The sequence below is a fragment of the Callorhinchus milii genome, unplaced genomic scaffold (genome assembly GCF_018977255.1).
Source record: "Callorhinchus milii isolate IMCB2004 unplaced genomic scaffold, IMCB_Cmil_1.0 Scaffold13, whole genome shotgun sequence".
NCBI lineage: Eukaryota > Metazoa > Chordata > Chondrichthyes > Chimaeriformes > Callorhinchidae > Callorhinchus > Callorhinchus milii.
This window is the reverse complement of record NW_024704754.1, coordinates 1,242,601-1,265,585: the sequence shown is the minus strand read 5'-3', so window position 1 is coordinate 1,265,585 and position 22,985 is coordinate 1,242,601. Positions and strand designations below refer to the sequence as shown.

The 22,985-nt window shown below is 46.8% G+C and overlaps 1 protein-coding gene across 5 annotated transcripts in view; it reads right to left on the bottom strand.

Annotated features, from left to right (window-relative positions):
• klhl3 (kelch-like family member 3) overlaps positions 1-22,985 on the bottom strand; it is a 38,743-nt gene that overhangs the window by 7,010 nt on the left and 8,748 nt on the right. For 3 of the 5 annotated variants that reach the window (XM_042340077.1, XM_042340076.1, XM_042340078.1), the window contains 8 exons: positions 22,440-22,556; positions 19,804-19,910; positions 18,186-18,307; positions 13,613-13,775; positions 10,583-10,692; positions 5,171-5,287; positions 3,537-3,686; positions 3,031-3,148 (listed from right to left, as the gene is read on the bottom strand). In XM_042340077.1, coding sequence (XP_042196011.1) covers positions 3,031-3,148; positions 3,537-3,686; positions 5,171-5,287; positions 10,583-10,692; positions 13,613-13,775; positions 18,186-18,307; positions 19,804-19,910; positions 22,440-22,556 — 1,004 coding nt within the window. Of the gene's footprint in view, positions 1-3,030; positions 3,149-3,536; positions 3,687-5,170; positions 5,288-10,582; positions 10,693-13,612; positions 13,776-16,486; positions 16,516-18,185; positions 18,308-19,803; positions 19,911-22,439; positions 22,557-22,985 lie in introns of those variants that run through there. The other 2 variants (XM_042340079.1, XM_042340080.1) reach the window with 2 other exon arrangements.

Below are 22,985 nucleotides of genomic sequence, written 5' to 3'. Positions count from 1 at the left end.
ATAATTTGGTCATTCTCAATCCACGGCTGTTTGTGGGGACGCTGCTGTGCGCAGTCGGCTTCCGCATTTCGCCCACAAAATATACAGTCAATTCACTTTACAGTATATCCTGTGAAGCGCTTTGAGACGTCTCGATGACGCGATAAAGCTCTATATGAAATGCAAGGATTATTATTATTATTATTATATAAGGCCCTCCCCCCCACGCTCCCAATGTGCCCTTAATCATTTATTAGTTTAAATTCATTATGATAAGTAGTCCCACATTTCCAGCTGCAGGAAAGTACATTGTGCACTGAGCAACATGAGCACGAGGACAAGGCTATAATTTGCACTCCTGAAGTGACGCACTCTCTTGTTAAAGGGCAGTGTAGGTGTCAGGAACCTGCTGCTGACATTTAGCATTTAAAGTTTAAGTCCAACACTCACACACAGACACTACTTACACACAGACATTACTCACACACAGACACACACACACAGACATTACTCACACACACACACTCACACAGACACAAGTGGCTCCTTATCCAACGTTAAACATCAATTACCCTCAGCCGTGACGATTAGCAGACTCTGATCCACGGGAATGGTTTCTGTGGTATCTGCCGCATCTCCCACCCACTGTAACACAGGGATCTCTTGTGCACTATGTGTAAACCATGTCTGAACGCAAGGATACAGGGGACTGGCAGGCAATTACACAACCCAAGAGCAAGCAGACTTGCGTTCAGCATGATTAACCCTTTCTTGTCACGAGTCTATTTGTGTTTCTATAAACGAGCATTTTTGGGTTATTTTCTCTTTCCGAACAGTGCCTCAAAGACCACTTGGACCAGACTTAACAACGGGTTTAATAGTCAGTTCCACATCTGGTCGGAAGAACGTTACCTATAGCAGCACAATTGTACTGGAGCATCAGCCCGGACTATGAACAGGCTACACCTCTTTAAATAATAATAATAATAATCCTTGTATTTGATGCAGCGCCTTATCACGTCTTCGAGACGTCCCAAAGCGTTTCACAGAATATACCGCAAAGCGAGTCGACGGCGTGTTTCTGCGGGCAAAAGGCGGCAGCCGATTGCGCGCAGCGGCGTCCCCACGAACAGTCGGACGAACCACCGAAGTGAACCACGTCTCCGACTGAGGAACGCGAACGCAAGTTGCACGGCAGTGAGATCGGGGAACAAAGCCCCGAGTCCGTGCGGCACAGAGCACCTCACAAGATGTCCAGCAGGGGGCAGTAGGTGGCCGTCAACCCCAGGAAACCTGGTGACTGTTTCCCTTCCACAAGACGGGACCCTGAGGCTAACGGTGGGGCCCCAATGTGACACGGAGCCGGGATCAGACCCCGCCGCGTCCCCGATCTGTGGGTGCATTTTATTTTGAACACGGATTTTACAGTGCAATACGATTTTACATTGATACGACTGCTGTAACAACAACCGCAACAGCAGCGGCGACGTGCGTACAGGGCCCGTCACGGCGGGAGGACGTCCCAAGGCGCTGGACATCGGGGGGTGGTGGGGGGGGGGGGGGGGCGGGGAGCATCTCAAAGTACTTTACGGAGCTGGAGGGGTAGGTACGGGGGCTGGAGAGAAAGATAACAGAGTCTAAGGCAGGCTTTAATAATAACAATTAATAATAATATATAATCCTTGCATTCGATACAGCGCCTTATCACGTCATTGAGACGTCTCAAAGCGCTTCACACTGCAAAGTGGAGTGACTGTGTGCTTTGTGCATCCTCCAGGGATGCATCCTGCTTACGTAATTCCGGAAAGTATGAGGCGCAGGTTGGCAGGAGCCCAGGCTTGGGGACCCCAGAGTGTGGTTTGGGGTAACTGTTGGAGTCTAACCAGCTCAACCCACATCTCTTTCAACCAACTGCATTCTTCCAGGATCAGGAACCAGTCATTCGGAGAAACCACATAACCTGATCACCACTATCTGGTGAGTCACATTCATCTCACATACTTTCAGTATCGAAATTCACAGCCCTCCTCCGCATCTCCTGACCCACTCACTCCTGCATTCCCATCACACTCTTCCAACAAGTCTCAGCTTGGCTCAGTGGGTATCACTCGCACACACTCTCGCCTCTGTCTCAGAAGGTCAGAAATTTATGGGTTTAAGTTCCATGTCAGGATTTTGAGGTCACAGCCTCGGCTGAGACTCCAGCGTAAGTTTTGGAGGTGGTGAGATAGTCAGGTGAGACCCTAAGCCAAGATCTTGTCTGAATTTTTTTTTTTAATTCATCCAAGCTCTGGGGCCTGGGGAACTCAGTGGATTGAGGACATCGGAGCCAATATCCTGGCCAAGTGTTTGTGGGACGTTGCTGTGTGCAATGTGGCTGCCACATCCACCTACAAAATATGTGGTCACTCCACTTTATAGAATATCCTGTGAGGAGCTTTGAGACGTTCTCCCGACGTGAAAGGCGCAATAACAAATGTAAGGATTACTATTGTTGTTATTATTATTATTATTATTATTAATCAACCCAGAGTCTGTGCACTGCCAGCTGCCAAGTCCTGCATGATGTGAGCTTCATAGAAACAGGCGTCACTTGGGAGGGAGGGTCATGAGGGAGAGTAATCCTCGGGGGAGAGTGACTCAAAGGGAAGGGAACTATAGATGGTCCCTCAGTGGGGAACATGGAAGATTACAGCAGTAGAAACCTACTCATGGGGTCTCTATCAGACACCAATCGCTAAAAATCGCAATCTTCCTTCCAGGCTTTAATAATAATCCTTGCATTTGATACAGCGCCTTACTTATCATGTCTTCCAGGCATCTCAAAGCGCTTTGCGGAATAAAGTATAGTGACTGTGTGTTTTGTGGGGCACCCACGACTGTTTGCGGGACACCGATGTGCGCCCACAAAATACACAGTCACTCCACTATCCTGTGAATCGCTTTGAGACGTCTCGAAGACGTGATAAGGCACTGTATCAAATGCAATGCTTATTATTATTATTATTGTTGTTATAATAGACGGTGCGATCAACAAGGGGGTGGATTTACCTGCTCTGCATCTCCTGGAGGGCAGCTCTGCCACCTGATTCCAATGATCTGCTTTAAAGTCGTAGCACTCAACACCTCGAATGGCTTTGGGGGCCTGACCACCCACCACGATCATCACCTGTAATCGAGAGCAGCTCGTGTTACACCACCAAATCCACCCGCTCATTAACAGCGCGGACGCGAGGCCTCTCTTGGTCGCGGGTTTTAAACTTAAAATAAACTTAAAGGCTCCGGCAATATTTTTGGAGTCTTTTTTCGGAAGCAAAGTCCAATGATTGCTCCCGTCTCGTGTTTGTGACTTGGATCATGCGACAGCCCTGCCCAACACCTTCCACATTCCCCTATCAACAACCAGGGGGGGGTTTACAGACACGTTCCTGTGGAGCAGGCTTCCTAGGGAGACGGTTGAAGCAAGAAATATCCACACATCGGCTCAACAGGAACCATCTTCTTACTGTTTAAATGCAACCTCCTCTCTCTCTCTCTCTCTCTTTCTCTCCTCTAACCTTGGGTAAGCTGATGGGAGTCCTGGGCTTTGTGCGTGCCGTCTTTATTGCAGCGCGCTGATCGATAGGAAGCAAATGGTATTTCATGGCTTCGATCAGGAAATCTTTGCAGGTGTTATTGTTCTTTATCAGAGTCTCTTCTTCCACCGTCTGCGGACAGAGAGCAGAGGGACACAGCGGGTCAGTCACACCAGGAACAGACACCACTGGGGCTACTGCAACATTCAAAGCACATCAGGAATCACAGCAGTACTTTGTGTCGGTAACAGTGCAAACCAGAGCAGTTTGTAAACCTTCTCTGATGGTGCCTCACTCTTAGCTCTAATGTTTGTACCCAACGCTACACTGAAAAGCTAAACATTTTTATCAACATTAACAGTCCTTGCGTTCAGCGTTGTTACGGTCTGGAAGGCACTGCCTGAAAGGCTGGCGGAAACAGGTTCAAAAACAACTTTCAAAAGGGAATTGGATAGGTACTTGAAGAGGAAACATTTCGCAAGGATAAGCGGAAAGAGTGGGGGAGTGGGACTGGTTGGGCGGCTCTTCCAAAGATGGGCCGAATGGCCTCCTTCTGTGCTGTAAGATTCTATGATTCTCTAATGTTTCATTCCAATCGGTAGCTTTTCCTCAACTAAGCCTGAGCCACCAGAGTTTTATCTTTAACTGAAGGAAAAGATCCTTATTTGTTTGATCAGTTGACAGATAATAATAATAATCCTCGCATTTGATATAGCGCTTTTCACGTCGGGAGGACGTCCCAAAGCGCTTCACAGAACACACTGGAAAGTGAATTGACTGTATATTTGTGGGCAAACGCCCACAGATGTGTGGTAAGCTTTTTTTTAAAAAAAAAACGCAGATTTCCTGAAATGAGATTTTGTGCAAACTGTTAAAAAAGAAACAACAAAAGGCCGTCAAAAGATTTTTGCGTTGGATGACATTTTCAACCTGAACTGAATGGGGTTTCGGTTGCGTTTCAAATGGCTGTTTGAAACACAGGAACAGGAGTTGGCCATTCAGCCCCTCGAGCCGTTCTACAGGGTGACCAAACAGTCGTGATGCCGTTATAACCCCGATAAGTCTCAAAGCAATGATGATCTTTTGGGTTTGGGTTTTAGATAATAGGGTAGCTTCACGCTGTTGCGGTCGGCCTGTATAACAACATGGTTTCAAAAGGCAAAACACTGCAGACGCCGGAAACCTGAAATAAAAACAGAAGTCGCTGGGAACACTCAGCAACCGGGTTCATGATCCATCGACCTGAAACGTTAACTCACTTTCCTCTCTCTCTCTCCATCGGTGCTGCCTGACCTGCTGCGTGTTCCCAGCCACCTCTGTTTTGATTTAATAATAATAATAATAATAATTGCATTTGATGCGGCGCCTTATCACGTCTTCGAGACGTCTCAAAGCGCTTCACAGGACACGCTGTGAAGTTGAATTGACTGTGTATTTTGTGGGCGTAAACGCGGCAGCCGATTGCGCACAGTGACGTCCCCCACAAACAGCTGTGGATTGAATTAAAATGGTGGTTTGTTCTTCCTGCGCAACAAGACACCTCGTCGGCCAGACAGAGCCCTGGTGTGAGCCGAGGGGTCAGTGAGGGCCACACTGGCACGGGGGCTGCTGCTGACCTGTACCAGATACTCTCGAGGAAGCAGGGGCAGGCGGACATGTTCCATCAGTTTGGCCATGTATTCCAGACGAGCTTCTTTGTCGTACTTGATCCAAGAGATGACGGCTTCAAACACCTATAAGCAACAACACGACAACAGTGAGTCCGAAGAATGTTTTTGTTTTCTTTTTTGTTAGTTTTTTTTTGGGGGGGGAATGGGGGGGGGATCAGCCGGGTGGGTGTCTGACAAATACGGAACCCATCACTGCACTTAATTAGTCTCCAAGATTAGTCTGGAGATTCATTAAGCACAGAGGATTCTATGCATCCCACCTACACATGGAAATCCCAGAGACAGATCGTTGGAATGGAATGAGCATCTCTCTCTCTCTCGCTCTCTCTCTCTCCCTGGAGGGACGCCCCTTGCTTACCTAATTCTGGAGAGTATCAGGCGTAGGTTGCCCCCAGAGTGTGCGATGGGGTAACTGCTGGAGTCTAACCAGCTACTACCACATAGGTTGCCATTGATAGCGCTGTATGGCAAGCTTTCCCGCTCTTTGTCCAGCTAAGACCACCCTAGCCGTTAGGGCAAAAGCAGAAGTGACTGGGAACACTCAGCAGGTCAGGCAGCATCCATGGAGAAAGGAAAGTGAGTCAACGTTTTGGGTCCACGAGCCTCCATCAGAACTGGGGCAGGTTGGGAGGGAGAGGCTTTTAAGGACCAACAGAGAGGGGGGAGGCAAGGAAGACAAAGGAGAAAATGGGGTAGAGGACAGGGGATGATGGGTTAAAGAGGTGTTAATAATGCAAACCAAAGGGGGGACTGCAACATAACAGGCCGCCCAGAGAGAGAAAAGGTGTGTCTGGGCGTAGATGATGTGGTAGTTATCAGAGCTTTGGCTTTACAGGGTTAATAGGAGCTGAGTGGGAGGATTCCCTGACCCCAGTGACTGGTCTGCCCTTCCAGGTCCTGCCGATGGATGAGCCAGGCCGGGCTGTCGTTAGTATTCAGTGTTCATTCAGTGAAGAAAGTGAAAGGAAGCAATCAGCTCAACTTTGCCTAAAACCTCCATTTTATCTCCTCAGGCCGAGAACTTGGACTGTTTCCTTCACAGCTTCTGAACCACAAGTTCTAGCAGCGCTGACACTCGCAAAGATTCCACTTATAAGATAATTTTGCTCCACGGTATTTACTGCGGAAAGTGGCAAATTACATTAAAATCTATATTTGTACAATAGGAAGTGGGCTCGCCAATGTTCCATCATCGTGAACAAAAGCCCTTCGCAAAGAGGCTCTGGTAGATATTCTGATAGGTTTGAGAATCATTTCCCTATTTGGAACATCTGTGATCAGAAGAGAGAGAGAGACACCCACACACACACCCGCACACACACACACCCGCACACACACCCACCCACACACACACACCACACACAGCCACACCCAATCTTAACATTACTGTACACCTCAAAACCACTGAAGTTTAATTTGTTAAGGCGCTATATTCCAATACGAGGATTATTATTACTATTATTATTCAATAGGTAAAATCCACATCTCTGGGAACAGGTTTAAAAAGTTTGGAAACATTTTCAACGTCTAAAATGCTGATTTAAGAAATAAACCCCAACGCATTTCAGCCGTTTGTAGGTTTGCGCTTAACAAATTGCGCCACCAAAGATCTAATCAAACTTTTGAAATGGTTGTCACTGGGGATTGTTAATTAATGCGGCCCAACTTGTTTTTTTATTTGTAAATGGCGTTGGAGATGAAGGTCATCTGCTCTTAAAGCTCGTAACTGCGGTGCTAATGGGACAACAGTGTGATCAGTTGCCTCAGCGATGCCCTTGAACGTGACACCATACACATGAGATGCAGCAAAGCTCAGAGCTGTGGCACGACCCACAGCTTGGTTTTACTGCCCTGCCCAAAGCAAATGGAGGTAAACCAAGGTAAATCACACAAGCCACTTCTTAGTTAATCATAAAACCTTCCTGCTAAACACCAGCCACTTACGCACTCATTCACTCACACTATATATGACCTTCCAAAGGCGAGTGCTAGCCGGGTTAAAGCAGCGAGGCAAAGGGACTGTGGGATGGAGTTCCAAAGGGCGGGGGCCGGGGAGCAAGCTGGAGCCTGTTGAGCGGAGGGAGCGGACTGGTTGATATGGCGTTGGCACTTTACAGTCAAAATTCATTTGTGAAGCGCTTTGAGACGTCTCGAAGACGTGATGAGGCAAATGCAAGGATGCAAGGGTCAAATGCAAGGATTTTTATTATATTGTTACGAACGGCACAACCCGACAATCTGATCAGCAGATTGGCTTAGGTCAGGGAGTCCTCACCATACCAACTGGAATCTTTGAACACGATGCCAGGAAATATTAGCAGGTCCGAGAAGCACTCTTGTGCTGTGCTGAAGGGAGTAAGTCACTGATCCTAAACAACGTGCGCACAGAATTCAACCTTTTCAAGGTGGGGTTGGGCGGGTTGGGGGAGGAATTCAGAACCAATCTACGTCAAGCTACTGCCAGGCTGGTGGAAGGCAAACTAGATGGACCTTGGTCTTATCTCGCCAGCAAATTCTTACGTCCTTTTCTTTTCACAAGCTGTGCAGTCGTTGGAAATGTTAAACTCGGAAATGTACTGCGCCACTTATTACTATTGGAATTGCTTTGCGATGCTAATTGGCAACACAAGAACATTTGTGCCCTTAAAACTCAAAGGAGATCAAACCAGTTGCTCACACTTCAATCCCTCAACAATGTAATAGTCTTTTATTACAGATGCAAATCAGGTTAGGGGTATGGAAATGTACGGGCTGACGCACATAAATCCTGCTGATTTGCACATGACCTTTCTCGATAAATAGAGACTCCAAGTCTCGTTGTAAATCTGATTCAAAATCTTACGTTTTACAAACGAGAGTTATTGATACTGATTCTTTGGCCTGGCACTTTCTACCAGAAAAGTCTCGTCCCACCATGAGCTGGGCCCTCCGTCAGCCATTTTAGAAACAAGAGGCGACGTCTCGAAGACACGATGAGGCGCTATGTCAAATGCCAGGATTATTATTGTTATTATGACTATTAGTGGGTATATGAAATTAAGCGATTCCTCAGCAAACGTTACCCCTTACGTGGATAGATAAGTGAGCAGTGGCTGACTCGTGACATGAGGGGGTGAAAGTAAAATTGAGATTGGATCAACTTGCAATCCATGCTTGAAACGTGGCAATTCTGGGAAATGCTCAGCTGCTGGAAGGTGAATTATTAATGAGCCCAACTCTGCACAATGGCTCCACAAACACAGCCCATTACTTTAAGGGTTAAATACCTTTTAATACTCAGGTTTTACGCGACCAAGTTGCATAAATGTCAGGAATTGAACCTGTGCCCCGAATCTACAGTCTCACCATCATCTGTGCGTCTGTCTCTCTGTGTGTGTGTGTGTGTGTGTCTGTCTGTGTGGCTGTCTTGTCGATGTTTGGCTGTTGGGCCCCATTTATTTATAATCCTCCCTGTGTTAGCGTCAGGAACCCAGAGTGTTGGATGACAGAAAATAATCAGGGGCTCGTGTTTCACGGGGCTGAACAGCCGACTGCATTCTCCAAAGAGTATTTGTGCAGGGTCTGGGCAAAATAGGTGCTTTCAAACTGGATTTAGCTGTTGCATTAACAAAGCCTGCGATTGCTAAAGGAATCCAGCAATTTTCACTGAACTCCCTTCCCTCACTGACTGAACGAAGTGGAGACTCCAGACAAAACCAGATGATCTCAGTTGAGCCGGAGACCACGCCATTAAATAAAGCATACCTTCTGATCTTTGCGATGCTGAGCTGAAAAGGAGTGGGCTTTGTGCTTGGATGTGAAAGGAGATATTAAAGCTCACACCTTCTCCCCCCTCACAGAAGATATGGTTCAAGAAAGGGGAAGGGGCTTGCAGTTTTGTACAACTATACTTGTTGCCTGTTGCCCTCGAGCCTGTTCCGCCACTCTATAAGATCACGGCTGACCAGGTACCTCAACTCCAATTACCCGCCTTTGCCCCGTATCCCTTGATCCCCTGACCCTAACAAATAATAATAATAATAATAATAATCCTTGCATTTGATATAGCGCTTTTCACGTCGGGAGGACGTCCCAAAGCGCTTCACAGAACACACTGTAAAGTGAATTGACTGTATATTTGTGGGCGAACGCGGCAGCCAATTGCGCACAGCAATGTCCCACAAACAGTCGTAGATTGAAAATGACCAATTTATTATTGTTTTTGTTTTTTGGAGGATTATTATTAGGCTCTGTGTGGAGTAAGGAAACTTGCCCAAGGTTTCGCCCTCTGCCTGGAATTGAACTCAGGTCTCCCGCTTACAAAGCGAGTGCTCTAACCACTGAGCTACAGGACTCCACAAACATCTCTCCACCTTAGTGCTGAAAATGTGAATGGATCCACAGCCATAATCCACAGCCTTTTGTGGGGGGGAGAGAGAGAGGGAGTCCCAATTTTGTTTTATGGTCGCACTCATCAATAGAATTTGCGCCCACAAAATATACAGTCGATTCACTTTACAGTATATCCTGTGAAGGGCTTTGGGACGTCCTCCCAACGTGAAAGGCACTTTACAAAATGCAAGGATTATTATTATTATTATGATACAAACATATACCCGCCACCAGGGGTCACTGAATTGCAATCACAACAGGGGAATCTCTGGCTGATTTCTCCCTCCCAACCTAACCTCAGGCTAAGCAGATCAACTGGAATCCTCTCTTCCCCCTCTCAGTTGCTGAATAAAGCGCCGAAAAGCTATCGCCAGTGAAGGGCGTTGTAGAAGTGCAAATTGCCGTCGTTGTTGTCGGGGAAAAAAACAAACTCTTGGAATCTCCGTGCAGAGAAATTTGGAAGTTTCTCCATCATTTTTTTTAAAAAAATGCCCCATGGATGGTACATAAATACTAGAACCATAGGAGGAGGCCATTCAGCCCCTCGAGCCTGTTCCACCGATCTAATTAGATCACGCCTGATCTGAACCTCAACTCCAATTACCCGCCTTTGCCCCATATCCCTTGATACCCCGACCTCACACACATCTCTCCACCTCAGTCTGGGTAACATGGATAGATCCAGCCATAACCCACAGCCTTTTGGTTGGAGAGAGAGAGAGGGAGAGAGAGAGAGTTCCAGGTTTCCATTCCCCTTTGGTTGAAAAAATGCCTCCTGATTTCACTCCTAAATGGCCTAGCTCTGATTTTAAGATGATTTCACCCTTGTTCTGGATTCCCCACCCCCCAGCCACCAGAGGAAATAGTTTCTCTTCCCAGAATGTCCACTGAAGCCGGGGGTGGGGGAGGGCAGTGAGCAAGGGTAAGTCATTGTGAACGTCTCCAAACAAACCCAACCCTCCAGCCCCACAAAGAGCAAATATCTACCTTTTCTTCCGAAGCAACAGTGAGCTTGTCGCTCGATATCAAACTGCAGACTTGATCCAGGTTCAGACTAAGAAACTCTTCTCCCAGCATAACCTCGGGAAAATGCTGCTCTGTTCAGGAGAAGGAAAGAGACAAGAGGCAAACACTGCTTATTTTCGAAAAAAAAATAACTTGTGTGTCGTCACTTAGATTGGATTTGCACCGAGCCAGTCACTCCCTTAGAACAGCAAAGCCATCGCTCCTACACATCATGTACTCTTCAATGGTCGTCACACAAACATAAAACTAAAATGGTTAGTTTAATGTTCCTACGATCACCTCCCTCCCCGCCCCCTCCCCCCATCTCAGCATCAGGCTCCGCCACTGTTAAGGGCTCCAAGTTGCTCTCCTGCGTGAAGGGCACCAAAGAAATGCAAGTTGATGAGACGTCTCAAAGACCTTCACAGGATATACTGTAACGTGTACTGAACGTATATCTTGTGGGCCAAACGCGGCAGCCAATTGCGCACGGCAGCGTCCCACAAACAGTCGTGGATTGAGCGACCAAATTATTCTTATTATTCTTATTTTTTTTGAAGGGATTATTACCCCCCGGAAAAGCGATCCGCCAATCGACTAACATCCGGGTTCCTACTTGCTGCTGGTAACCAGAGGCGCGTGTGCGCGTGTGTGTCTCTGTGTGCGCGTGCGGAGTAAGGAAACTTGCCCAACGTTTCGCCCCCTGCCCGGGAATCGAACCCGGGTCCTCTCGCTTGGCGGACACTGTATGTGAAACACCTTGAGATCGTCGGCAAACACTGCCAATAACCCGTCTTGGCTCGGGATCTCTTGCGAGGCGGGGAGAGGGGAGGGGAGGGGAGAGGGGGTGAAAATCAGGCAAGGGGTTGGGTGGGGTGGGGAGGGGGTCTGCTATGTGCATTCCTCCTTCACTATCCTAGCCCTAGGGTAGTACTGGAGTGTCCTGAAGCTTTCTAATTCCTTCTCAGACAACGAGGTGACTTCAGACAAAGGCACAGATTATGGAAACATGCCTTTAGCACCTGGTTTTGGGGTGTGGATTTTTCTTTAAAACTTTAACGTAAAGGCATGTGTGTCGAGGAATAACAGCGGCTACATGTTTTTTTCATCCCAGAGGCAAATATCACAGAGACAAACCACCAGTTCATTGCAGTTCGTTCATGTTAACATCCTTTACTGGAGGATTAATCACTGTCTGATTCAACTAGCGTAGCACTGCGCTGGGCACAGCCACGGATGAGCTGATGGTTATCCTCAGAGGAGATTCCAGCGTGTTTGGCCGCTATCCAACTACTATGATATTTAAGAGCCTTTTGTTTCATTCAATCCTCTCGCCCCAGAATGACTGTGTGCAATTGGCTGCCGCGATTCGCCCCAAAATACGCAGGAAATTCACTCTACAGCGTTTCCTGTGAAGCTCTTTGAGACGTCTCGAGAACGTGATAAGGCGCTGTATCCAATGCGAGGATTGTTATTCTTATATTATTATTCTTCCTGCTGAATTCCTGAATCTTAACTGGATGGAAGACTTTTTTAAAATATATCTACATATATCTAACATGTAAATAAAATGAACCGACAGACACAAATCAGTCGTATTTCGATGGAAGGATTTTTAAGATGAAGCGGTTAAAAAAAAACGTCAAATATATTGGGAATGAAATTCACCCAAATCAAACTTAGCCAGACTCTCCAGGTTGAGAGGTATTAAGGATTATTATTATTATTATTATTATTCTATTTGTGGCCAAATATGCAGGAATCAGTTCAGAGCAGGTCATATCTGGTGATGGAGTTGATTCAATGATTTTCTTAAATTTTTTTAACACTTTTTAAAATATTTGTCAATAAAGGGTTAAGAAACAGGGAAAACCCAGCCTTTTGGCTGTTGCACACGTACACACACAACTCACACACACATACCACACACAACACAGCACATACAACACCACACACAACACAACACACACACACAGAGAAAGGCCTGGTTCTGACTTTTATTGCACGGACCGACACTTACTTTTTAAACTAAATCCTAAAGAATTTTAATTGCGTCTTGTAGCGCTTGTAAAATCCGATATTAACAAAACCCCCGAGTACTATTAACATCGACCTGTGCAGCCAGGGAATCTGTATACAAGAAATGGCTCTGTAATGAAATGAACGCTTCAACAAACAGGAATACTTCTCTGTATGGTATGTGTAATGAGAAGTCACGATGCTTGAATACTTTATGCGCAATCAGGCCACCTTCTGGGTGGAATTACTCCAACCGATTCAGTGTACTCCCCTCAAATCACAACCATCAGCTGTATAATCATCCCTTTATTGTTGGAATATATAATAGGAGCCTTTGAACAGTCTGCAATGTGCACGGTGTCACAGTGAAAGGATATGGGCAGATATAGCTTACCGCAGGTCACATCGCAAGAGCAGTGTAGAGAAAGGGCGCTCGCTACAACACACGGCGTTATAATGAGGACAACGCTGCACGCCTCGACAAGGTCAACTCTTGTAGCCTTTATAATCTCCCCCTTCTCCAGGTGATTTGTTGCCTGGTCTCTGCTGCTGCTATTGTGAAGGGCTTTTGAGCTGTTCTCTTTTGCATGAAAGGTGCTGATGTGAGGAGCTAATGGCACCGTTTTGCATAAACAGAAAACAACCGCAAATAGCGTTCTGAAACGGGAAACATTTCAACTTCATCTTCACGAATTGGTTTGGCCGCCTGTCAGATTTTATCAGCTTTACACCCATTCACTGTCAGGTGCAGTATCTGGAGGTGATCACAGCAGCCAATTGGGGCACAGCCACAGTCCAGAAACAACCACGATGTAGGAGAACGACCGATTTCATCTGGAGGAAACCAGGAAAACTGAGCGGTGGGGGAAGCTACAATGTCGGGCGGGGCTATGAGCGAGTCGAGGAAACCGGTCCATCTGTCTGGACCCCGGCCACCATAAGAGAAACAAAATAGGTTCTGGAGCTTCAACATAACATAAGAATCTGACTTACCTGCGAAGGCGTTGGCCTGGTTCAGCAGCTCTGTGCAGGTGTGAACATCGGCAAATGCCCGGATTCCCAGGCAGTTGGTCGGATGAAGCTGGGACTGTAAGAAGTCACAGCAAGCGGTCCGTACATCCATTAACTGTAGGAGACTGGCTGCCGGCAACAACACCTAGAGCAAGATACTCAAGGTCACGGGACAGGGCGACAAGATCAGCCAGAACTATGGTCAACAACAACAACTTGCACTTATACAGCGCCCTCCATGCAGACAAGCGTCTCAGGGAACTTGGTCAAGGCACCACAGCTGACCTTAACTAGAGAGAGGTGTCGTTAGCCGAGTAAAGGGAGGGAAAGGTTGTAGCCTCAGTTGTTGTTGTTGATGAATAAACCTGTGGAGGATCTGTGTGTGCGCCTTGGGACGTCCTCCCGATGTGAAAGGTGGTACAGAAATATCATTTGTTGTTTTATATCCCAAAAACAATCTAATCCTATACTGTTGATCATTTTAGAGATATTCATTAAAGAACAGCAGGAAGCACATTAGACACTGCGCAGATATATATATTATACACACGCACACACACGCGTGCACACACACACGCGCGCAGGGTGACGAGAAAGTCAGGATACCATTACAATGTCTAAAAAGACTTGCAGAAATGATGATATCATTTTATTGTTTTAGATAACAGGGTAGATATCAAGACTTTTGGTCACCCTGTATATAAAAAAACAATGAAAATCCTAACATGAAGCTGTAATCGCGCACTTTACAACCTTTGAAGTATTGGGGAGTGATTTTCTTCCTATTAATCTAATGTTAGACAGGAGATCAGGTCAGTGTTCCCATAACTGGTTAAACTTTGTTCTCGTGGCTTACGACATAACCCATCAACTCCTGTGTTTACAATTCTTAATCCTCTGGTTGGGGGGGTGAGGGTGGGGGGGGGTGGGGGTGGGGGGGGAAACACACACAGAATAAGCTGAGAAATGATAATAAAACCAGTGAAACAGAGTTTGTTTTTCGACAGTATTATGAGCTCAGCAACAGAAACGCAGCAAAAGGATATCCCTCTGCAAACTCGCCGCTTCCTTTAAGGAGACAGAGAGGGGAAGCGCAATCCGGCTGGACAGAGAAAAACAAACCAAAGATCCCTGAGTATCTCAGTGTTAAAAGGACCCGCCGGGCACTTCTAATCACAGTTTCAAACATCCCGAATTTCTGCGGAAACGTGGAGTAACAGCAAGTCCGGGAGGGCTAACTACAGAGTGCGTTTCTGTCACTAACCATTTCATTCATTTCCTAAACGTAACTCCTGCCCTCTACAACTGTCCTCTCCCTGCGTCTAATATTTTTTTTGGGTGTGGGGGTGGGGGGGGGGGGGTGTCAGCCGGGTGTCTGACGCGTGTGCAAACCCATCATCGTGATTCAGACTCTCCAAACCAAGCTGAGAATTCCAGGCCTCTCACCGACACATGGAAATCCCGGAGAGAGATTGTTGGACTGAAATGCGCTCTCTCTGTCTCTGTCTCTCTCCCTGGAGGGACGTATCCCGCTTACCTCAATCCAGAAAGTATTAGGCATAAATTGGCAAGAGCCAAGGCTTGGGGGGAGCCCAGAGTGTGCGTCTGACAGATACAACAACCTGGCACAGGGTTGTTGCTGGGGAATTAAATTTAATTTGCGGGTAAATAAAATGCCACAGCAACTTCATTTTTTGAAATCATCCGCAACGTACGTTATAAAGGAAAAGACCCTCTCTCTCTCTCTCTCTCCCCCACACGGCCACTTCCCCTTCACTGAGGTGGGAGAATCACCACACACCACTGGAATTGGAGTCCTGTAAGTCAATGGTTACGAGCAAACGAGAGGAGCTGGACTGGATTCCCGGGCGGGGCAAAACGTTGGGCGAGTTTCCTTACTCCGCACGCCTCGGTTTACCTCGCAATAAGTAGGAACCCGGTTCTTAGTCGATTGGGTATATTTTGTGGGCGAAACGCGGCAGCTAATTGCGCACAAATGGTCGTGGCTGGAGTGACCAAATTATTATTATTGACTCATCATTATTAATTATTATTATTTAAGATGGTTGAAATACTTATGCCTTTCTCCGTTAAACAGGATCATCATCGGTCAAGGCTTTGCATTTGCTCGAACACCTTTCATGTTGGGAGGACATCTCAAAGTGCTTCACAGGATTTTACAGTCAAGGGGGTTAGTGAGTGTTTTAGAGCTGAACAACTTGATGTGTGTTTAATGACTTTATCTTTTAGATATAAACCAAGGAAGATTGTCTTTATGTTGTGTAATGATCTGCGCTGTGGGATTAAACAGCAAGGGAAACAGCACATGAACTCTCAATCCCTTAAAATAGCTTCCACCCAAATACGAACAGGGACACTCAAGGGAGCTGGGCAGAACGACTATCTTTTCAAGCCAGGATTAATGCGATGAGTGAACATCTTTCCCCTTCACTAAGCACAGTGGCCTTCACCACACAATGAGTGGATTCGAACAAAAGCATAGAGAGAGAGAGCAAGAGAGAGAGAACGAAAGAGAAAGAGAGAGAGGGTGAAAAGATCACTCCCATTTTATTTTGTTGCTCCAGGCGGTCATTTTAATGCAATGCTGCCCCGGATGATGGAGTTTCTATCAGGATTCTTCCCAAGTTGATTTAAAGATGCAGCGAAACAGACGCCTTTGTCCTCCACCTCAAACAGTGGAATGGTTACAGGATGCTGTAACCCCTAAACTTGGGCAAACGTGGACAGGAGCTGGTTTGGCTTCTTCACATCCCACACACAAGCCCTCACCAGAGTGAGGACCCGGGTTCAATTCCCGGGCGCGCAGGGGGCGAAACGTGGGGCAAGTTTCCTTACTCCACACACCCACGCCTCTGTTTACCAGCAGTAAGTAGGAACCCGGTTGTTAGTCGATTGGCGGATTGCTTTCCCGGGGGATAATAATCCCTTCAAAACAAACAAACGAAAAAAAATATTATTCACAGGATAAACCGTAAAGTGCTGTCAGTCACTGTATATTTGAGGGTTTGCCCTCTGTCCGTCCCTCAGCCCATTGTGAGAATCTCAGAGGCCAGATTATCACGTCGATGAGATTATCACGTCGATGAGATTATCACGTCGATGAGATTATCACGTCGATGAGATTATCACATCGATGAGATTATCACGTCGATGAGATTATCACATCGATGAGATTATCACGTCGATGAGATTATCACGTCGATGAGATTATCACGTCGGCAAGACATCTCAAAGCCATTGCGTAGTGACTGTATTTGAAGGCAAACACAATTTGGGCAGAACAAAGTCCTACAAACAACCAACAACAACAACTTGCATTTATACCGTGCTTTTCACACGGGGGCTTTTCACACGGGGGCTTTTCACACGGGATAGCCTCCCAGAGAGTTCGACAGTGGCGGAGTCTGACCCCGAGCCAGTAGGAGAGGAATGTGGGTGGGGTGGGGGGTGGGTGTTGGAGGTGACCATAAGCACGATCAAAAAGGAAGGTCTTTAGTTGGGATTTGAAAGTGGGGAAGGAAGGAAGGAAGGAAGGAAGGAAGGAAGGGAGGAAGGGAGGGAGGGAGGAGAGCAAGGCAGAAGGATTGAGTGAACCACAGAGTGACCGACCCATTTTATCTGGGAATTTTGGTGAGTTTACCAGCAGTTGATGCTCTTCACACGAGCATTGCTCAGTGACGTACACTATCCAGACAGACAGACACCCATCCACCCACACCCACCCCAAGAACAGCCATTTGGCTGAGATACCAGAGGGCTGTCGTGTTCAGTGAACACATCCCGTTAGTTACATACACGTCCTCAGTTACACATTGACAATGAGACCCACCTACAGGAGGTGAAGAAGAGCGTTGGGGAAACAAAAGGATCAATGTGTGTGTCGCTCACCACTGTATAATCCTCAGTGTTTAAATCGCTGGCGCTGCCGGTGTTATTGTTAATAAAAGGCAGTGGGTGTGAAGAGTGGGCGGCAATAGCAGATACTTGAGGCCTCACTCTAAACTCTGCAGCAAATGGATAGTAAATACAAGTGTGTAGGCGGCCATCAAGCCTACAACCTGTGATTTACAGCCCAGAATATTCCCCCAGCCCGCCTGTACTTTGCTCACTAACTCAATCAGTTCAGGACTGTTGGATTTTTCTCGCCCAGAATACGATCCAGGAAGAGGGATATTTCTAAAGCTTTCACGATGTCTGTCCTCGGGATTTTATGTGTGTTTATTTACCTCTCTGGTGTTCTGTCCCCACAGCCCCAAGGAGCAGAGAAAGCTGGGTGGATTATGTATAATTATAATAATAATAATAATCCTTGCAATAATCTAAGGATAATTATTATTATTATTATTATAAACCGGTTGCAAATACGGAGATTGTGTTGATTAAAGAGAGAGGACCCAAGTTAGGAGACCTGCAAAGGTTAACAGCAATACGACACGTTATATCTGATATATCGGCCTCTGGAACTGCAGTGCAGGACACCAGCAAAGGTATCAGATATTGCTTTCGCTGCTGCTTTCGGTCGAGGGATATTTACCTGTACGTTCTCTTCAGTGACCTCGATTTGAGCCGTGTATATGTAATCGATTAGTTTACTTAGTGTCTGTCCGTCAATGTCTTTGATTTCCACCTTCTTGGCTTTACTTTCAGTCATTTCTCCTACAAGGCAACAAAACAAAAGCCCTGTTCAGTTTAGGGACTCGCTGTAACTGGTTAGCACACACGGCAAAGACAGCGTAATGATCGCGGGGACACATACTGACAAGCTACGGCGGAACCCCGCTTCGAGACAGGTAGACCCCACAAAGATCTAACCCGTCACGTCATCCAGACGCTTCAAGACACTTCACAGGACACACTGTGATTTTGTGGGCGAAACGTGTCGGCCAATTGCGCACAGCAACTTCCCACAAGCAGCCATGGAGCGAGTGACCAATTTTATCTGGGAGGGGGTGGTGGGGTGGGGGGAGGGATTGTCGGCCAGGACACCCGGAGAGAGAGAGAGAGAGAGAGAGAGAAACTCCCTTTTCTTTTCGAATAGCGCCGCGGGATCTTTAGCGTTCACCTGAACAGGCAGAGGGGGAGTGAGGTTTAAGCGTCGCCTGTGAAGATAATCGCAATGCAATTTGCAAAACGGAATCGTCATGAAAACGCTCTCGAGTCTCATACAGAAACATTTCTTTTGACTGTAAATCGGTGCATGTCTGCCTGTCCCTGAGGCTAAAAAATAATAATAATAATAAATTGGTCACTTCAATCCACGACTGTTTGTGGGGACGCTGCTGTGCGCAATTGGCTGCCGCGTTTCACCCACAGAATACACAGTCAATTCACTTTACAGTGTGTCCTGTGGAGCGCTTTGAGATGTCTGGAAGACGTGATAAGGCACTACATCAAATGCAAGGATTATTATTATTACTATTATCTTCTTTCCCATCAGAGATGGCAGGTGTGGGGCCAGAGGACATGGAGCTGCTCACTGAACCCCACCATTCACGTGTCACTGGGAGATGTTTGGCCAAGAGCAAAAAGCACAGACACTGCCTGACAATCCTGGCTGAGGTCGAGAACTTGCCGGTTGGGCAGGGAGACACACGACACACTCAGCCATGATACATTATATTATATTTTACACTCGTCTTTCCTCTATTTCCTGCCCCCATCAGCTGAATAAGAGATGGAAATTTTGGGAGAAAAGCAGGCGCAGAACCAGGTTTCAAAAAAAAATTAATAATCATAATAATAATAATTTGCTCACTCAAACCACCAGTGTTTGTGGGACTCTGTTGTGTGCGATTGGCTCCCGCAATCCGCCAATCGACTAACAACCAGGTTCCTACTTACTGCTGGGTAAAGAGAGGCGTGTGTGCGTGTCTGTGTGTGTGTGCGTGCGTGTCTGTGTGTGTGTGCATGCGTGTCTGTGTGTGGAGTAAGGAAACTTGCCCAATGTTTCGCCCTGTCCTGCCCGGGAATCGAACCTGGATCCCCTTGGCTTGTGAGGCAAACTCTCTAACGCTCTCATTGCTGATCTAGTTTCCATACAACGTGGCAATGGGCCGAGAACCTGCACAAGGTGAGAAACCTGGACGCTGGAGGGGAAGGACCTTTAATAAAAAAAAAGACTAGGCCTAAGAGGGCAGAACGCAAAAGGTTACCTGTAAACATGGCGCAGAAATAAGGACTGCAGGCGGCGAGCACCACACGGTGTGCAGCGATCTCCACGTCCTCCGCCACTATGGTCACGTCACACAGGGTGCTCTTACTGTAAGTTTACAAAACATTTGCCATCACTCGGTAGCATTCAAGAAAGCTTGAGGAGACTTGACGAGCGAGGACGCACAGAAGCAAACTCATGTCACACGCCTTCTTCAAGTCGCTCGGCTGTTACTGTGAAAACCTCAGTGAACGATGGGATGTGGATTTTTTTTTCAGGTGAGCGCACGAGAGCTCGAGCCTTCAGCCTCTCTGCCCCCACCCTTTGCAACTCCATCCCGCATTCCCTTCGCCTGGCTCCCTCCCCTCCTTCAAGGCACATCTCAAGACCCTCCTCTTCGACCAACCGCGCCTTGGGTCACCCTCCTACCACTACCCTCCCCGCCCTCCACCCCTCCTGTCCCCAACCGCCTGCCGGAGTCCAAAGCCCTGACCGTCCAGCGCCTTGAGACATCCTCCCGACACGAAAGACATTGTGTAAATGACAACCCTGGTCCTCCCACTACTTAAGCAGCAGCAACAAACTGAACAGTTAACAGCAAGTGAGGAAGCCTTCCTGGTCTCGGTGCTGTATAACAGTTTCTAACACAGCGCCTCTGATGTGTAGTGACTGTCCATTAAAGTGGAATCTCCACAACACACGCTACTCGCTGTCCCAGCAGGAATCCTGCTCTCTCCGCCAGCGGCTGTATTATTGCCTGTGTTTGTGCGGTAACGTTTAACCTGTTCTTCAACCGGTTCCGGAACCCGAATATAGTTAAAACCGTAAAGGTTGGACCTGCGGAGTGAGATGAACGTGAGGTGAGCGTGTCACTCAGTGCATTTGGGTGCTCTGTGTTATTTTGTGTGAAACTCTAACACGCAGAAAGACTGTTGTACCTTTTATAATAATAATCCTCGCATTTGATACGGCGCCTTATCACTACTTCGAGACGTCTCAAAGCGCTTCACGGGATATACTGTAACGTGTCGTGACTGCGTGTTTTGCGGGTGAAACGCAGCAGCCAATTGGTGTTTTACTGGAGTCTTGAGCGGTGTGCAATGCTCTGCATGTTTTAAAAACCTGTCTAACGACCTCTCTCTTTGACAACATCTTCAGACATTATCTACCCCCCCCCCCCCTCTCTTGTTTTTCCTCTCACCCTGCTCAGGCTCTCTCTCAGTCTCTGTGAAGCACTTTGGGGATGTTCTATGCGAAAAACTCTGCATAAGCTTCACTGTACATATAAAACAGCCACGACTTGCATTTGTGGAGCAGACTTCGCGTAGAATAATACCTCAGGACGCTTCACAAAGCCAAACTGTGGAAGGAGAGGGGGGGGGAGAAGGAGGTCGAAGCGGTTATTGTTAAGGTGGGGCTCGGAGACAGATAGATAGAGAGGGAGTGGGATGGAGGGGGAGTTCCAGAGATTGGAAACTGGTTATCAGATTAATTGGATGTCTGCGCGGCTGACGTCAAGTTAGAAGTTTCACAGAGTCAGAAAGGGTCACTTGTGCAGATCACATATACCAGTAAGGAATCCTGGCTTTCCTAATTATTTTGTGCCGCATTTTTGCGAAATGCAGTGACTAAGACTGTGTCGTCGGGAGGTCGACCCACATGGGAACAGGCCCTGAAATGTCTGAGGAATCATTTTCCAGACAACAGCAAGAAGAAGAAGAAGAAGAAGAAGAAGAAGAAGAAGGGAGAAGAAGAAGAGTTAATTCCTCCTTTCCTCGCAAACGGAACTAAAGAAAAGAAAGGGTGCCGTGATGGAACACAAACCGTACCGGAAGGAAATGACGACAGCACAGGGAGAAGTGCAAGTGAAGCAAAACATAGAGGGGTTACAGAGAGAGAGAGACTGACTGACTTCAGGGATGTGGGGCTAAGGTCAAATATTAGGAGGAGGAGGAGGAGTCCACGTGAAATATGTCAGAAGGGGGAGAGATATTAAAAAATATATATTTTCGCACTTCATATTTTCACATCGCGATTCAATTTCTAACGCGTCTTTATTTTCTAGGCACTGTCAATGCTGTTCATAAATTGTCGGCCGAGGCGCACTTGGCTCCGATTTGGTCACGTTCGGGTTGGTTGCGCTTCGGTTCGAAAGAGGTTTAGCTAAATATGAACTAACTAGGCTGGTCGTGTGACATAGGTTTGATGAGTAACAATCTGAAATGCTTTTAAACAGCCCACGTACATACAAGCGATCCTTAAGCTTTAAGCACTCCGAGACAAATAAAGTATTAACAACAACAGCGAGAGTATTAATCAACAGTAGCTTGGCTTTACATGGCGATGTAAATGCAAGCTGACAACTTGGTCACTCAATTTTCGGCTGTTTGTGGGGACGGTGTTGTGCACAATTGGCTGCCGCGTTTTGCGCAGAAAATATACAGTCAATTCACTTTACGGTATATTCTGTGAAGCGCTTTGAGACTTCTCGACGACACTGATAAGGCGCTGTGTCAAATGCAAGGATTATTATCATTATTATTATTGTTGTTGAATACTTTCGCTATTTCTTCTAATCCTCTCACATCTTACAAGATATTCAACGCTAAAGTTGGAAAGACTCGAGTGTACTGTTACCTTCTCAACTCGTTCATGACTTTGAAGGCTTTCTTCATATGAAGAGGGTTCATAGTAACCGAGGCCTGGTCTTTGTCATCCGGATCCACGGTTTGTGAAGGTGAGGACTTGGCACTGCTGTTCACACAAGTGTGAAAACATGGATTTAGAGAAATGAACAATAATCATTGAAAACAGGGCAGAATTAAAGGGACACAGAGCTAGTGAAGCCTCATCTCATTTCCACTACCGTCCCCTTTTCGCCCACAAAACACACAGTTGCTACACTTTGCAGTGTTTTCTGTGAAGCGCTTTGAGACGTCTCGAAAACACGATAAGGCGCCGTATCAAATGCAAGGATTATTATTATTTTTGTTATTATAATTCAAATCACGCGTTAGCCCGACTCACTTGGCAGCACTCGAGCCTCGGAGCTCAAACCCCACGTTGGGACTTTGAACTCACAGTTGACTCCAATACACTACATTGTGACTTCAGTCTTTCGAATGAAACTTTAAACCCACAGTCCTGTCTGTCTGTCTGTCTGTCTGTTCAGAAGGCAGTTTC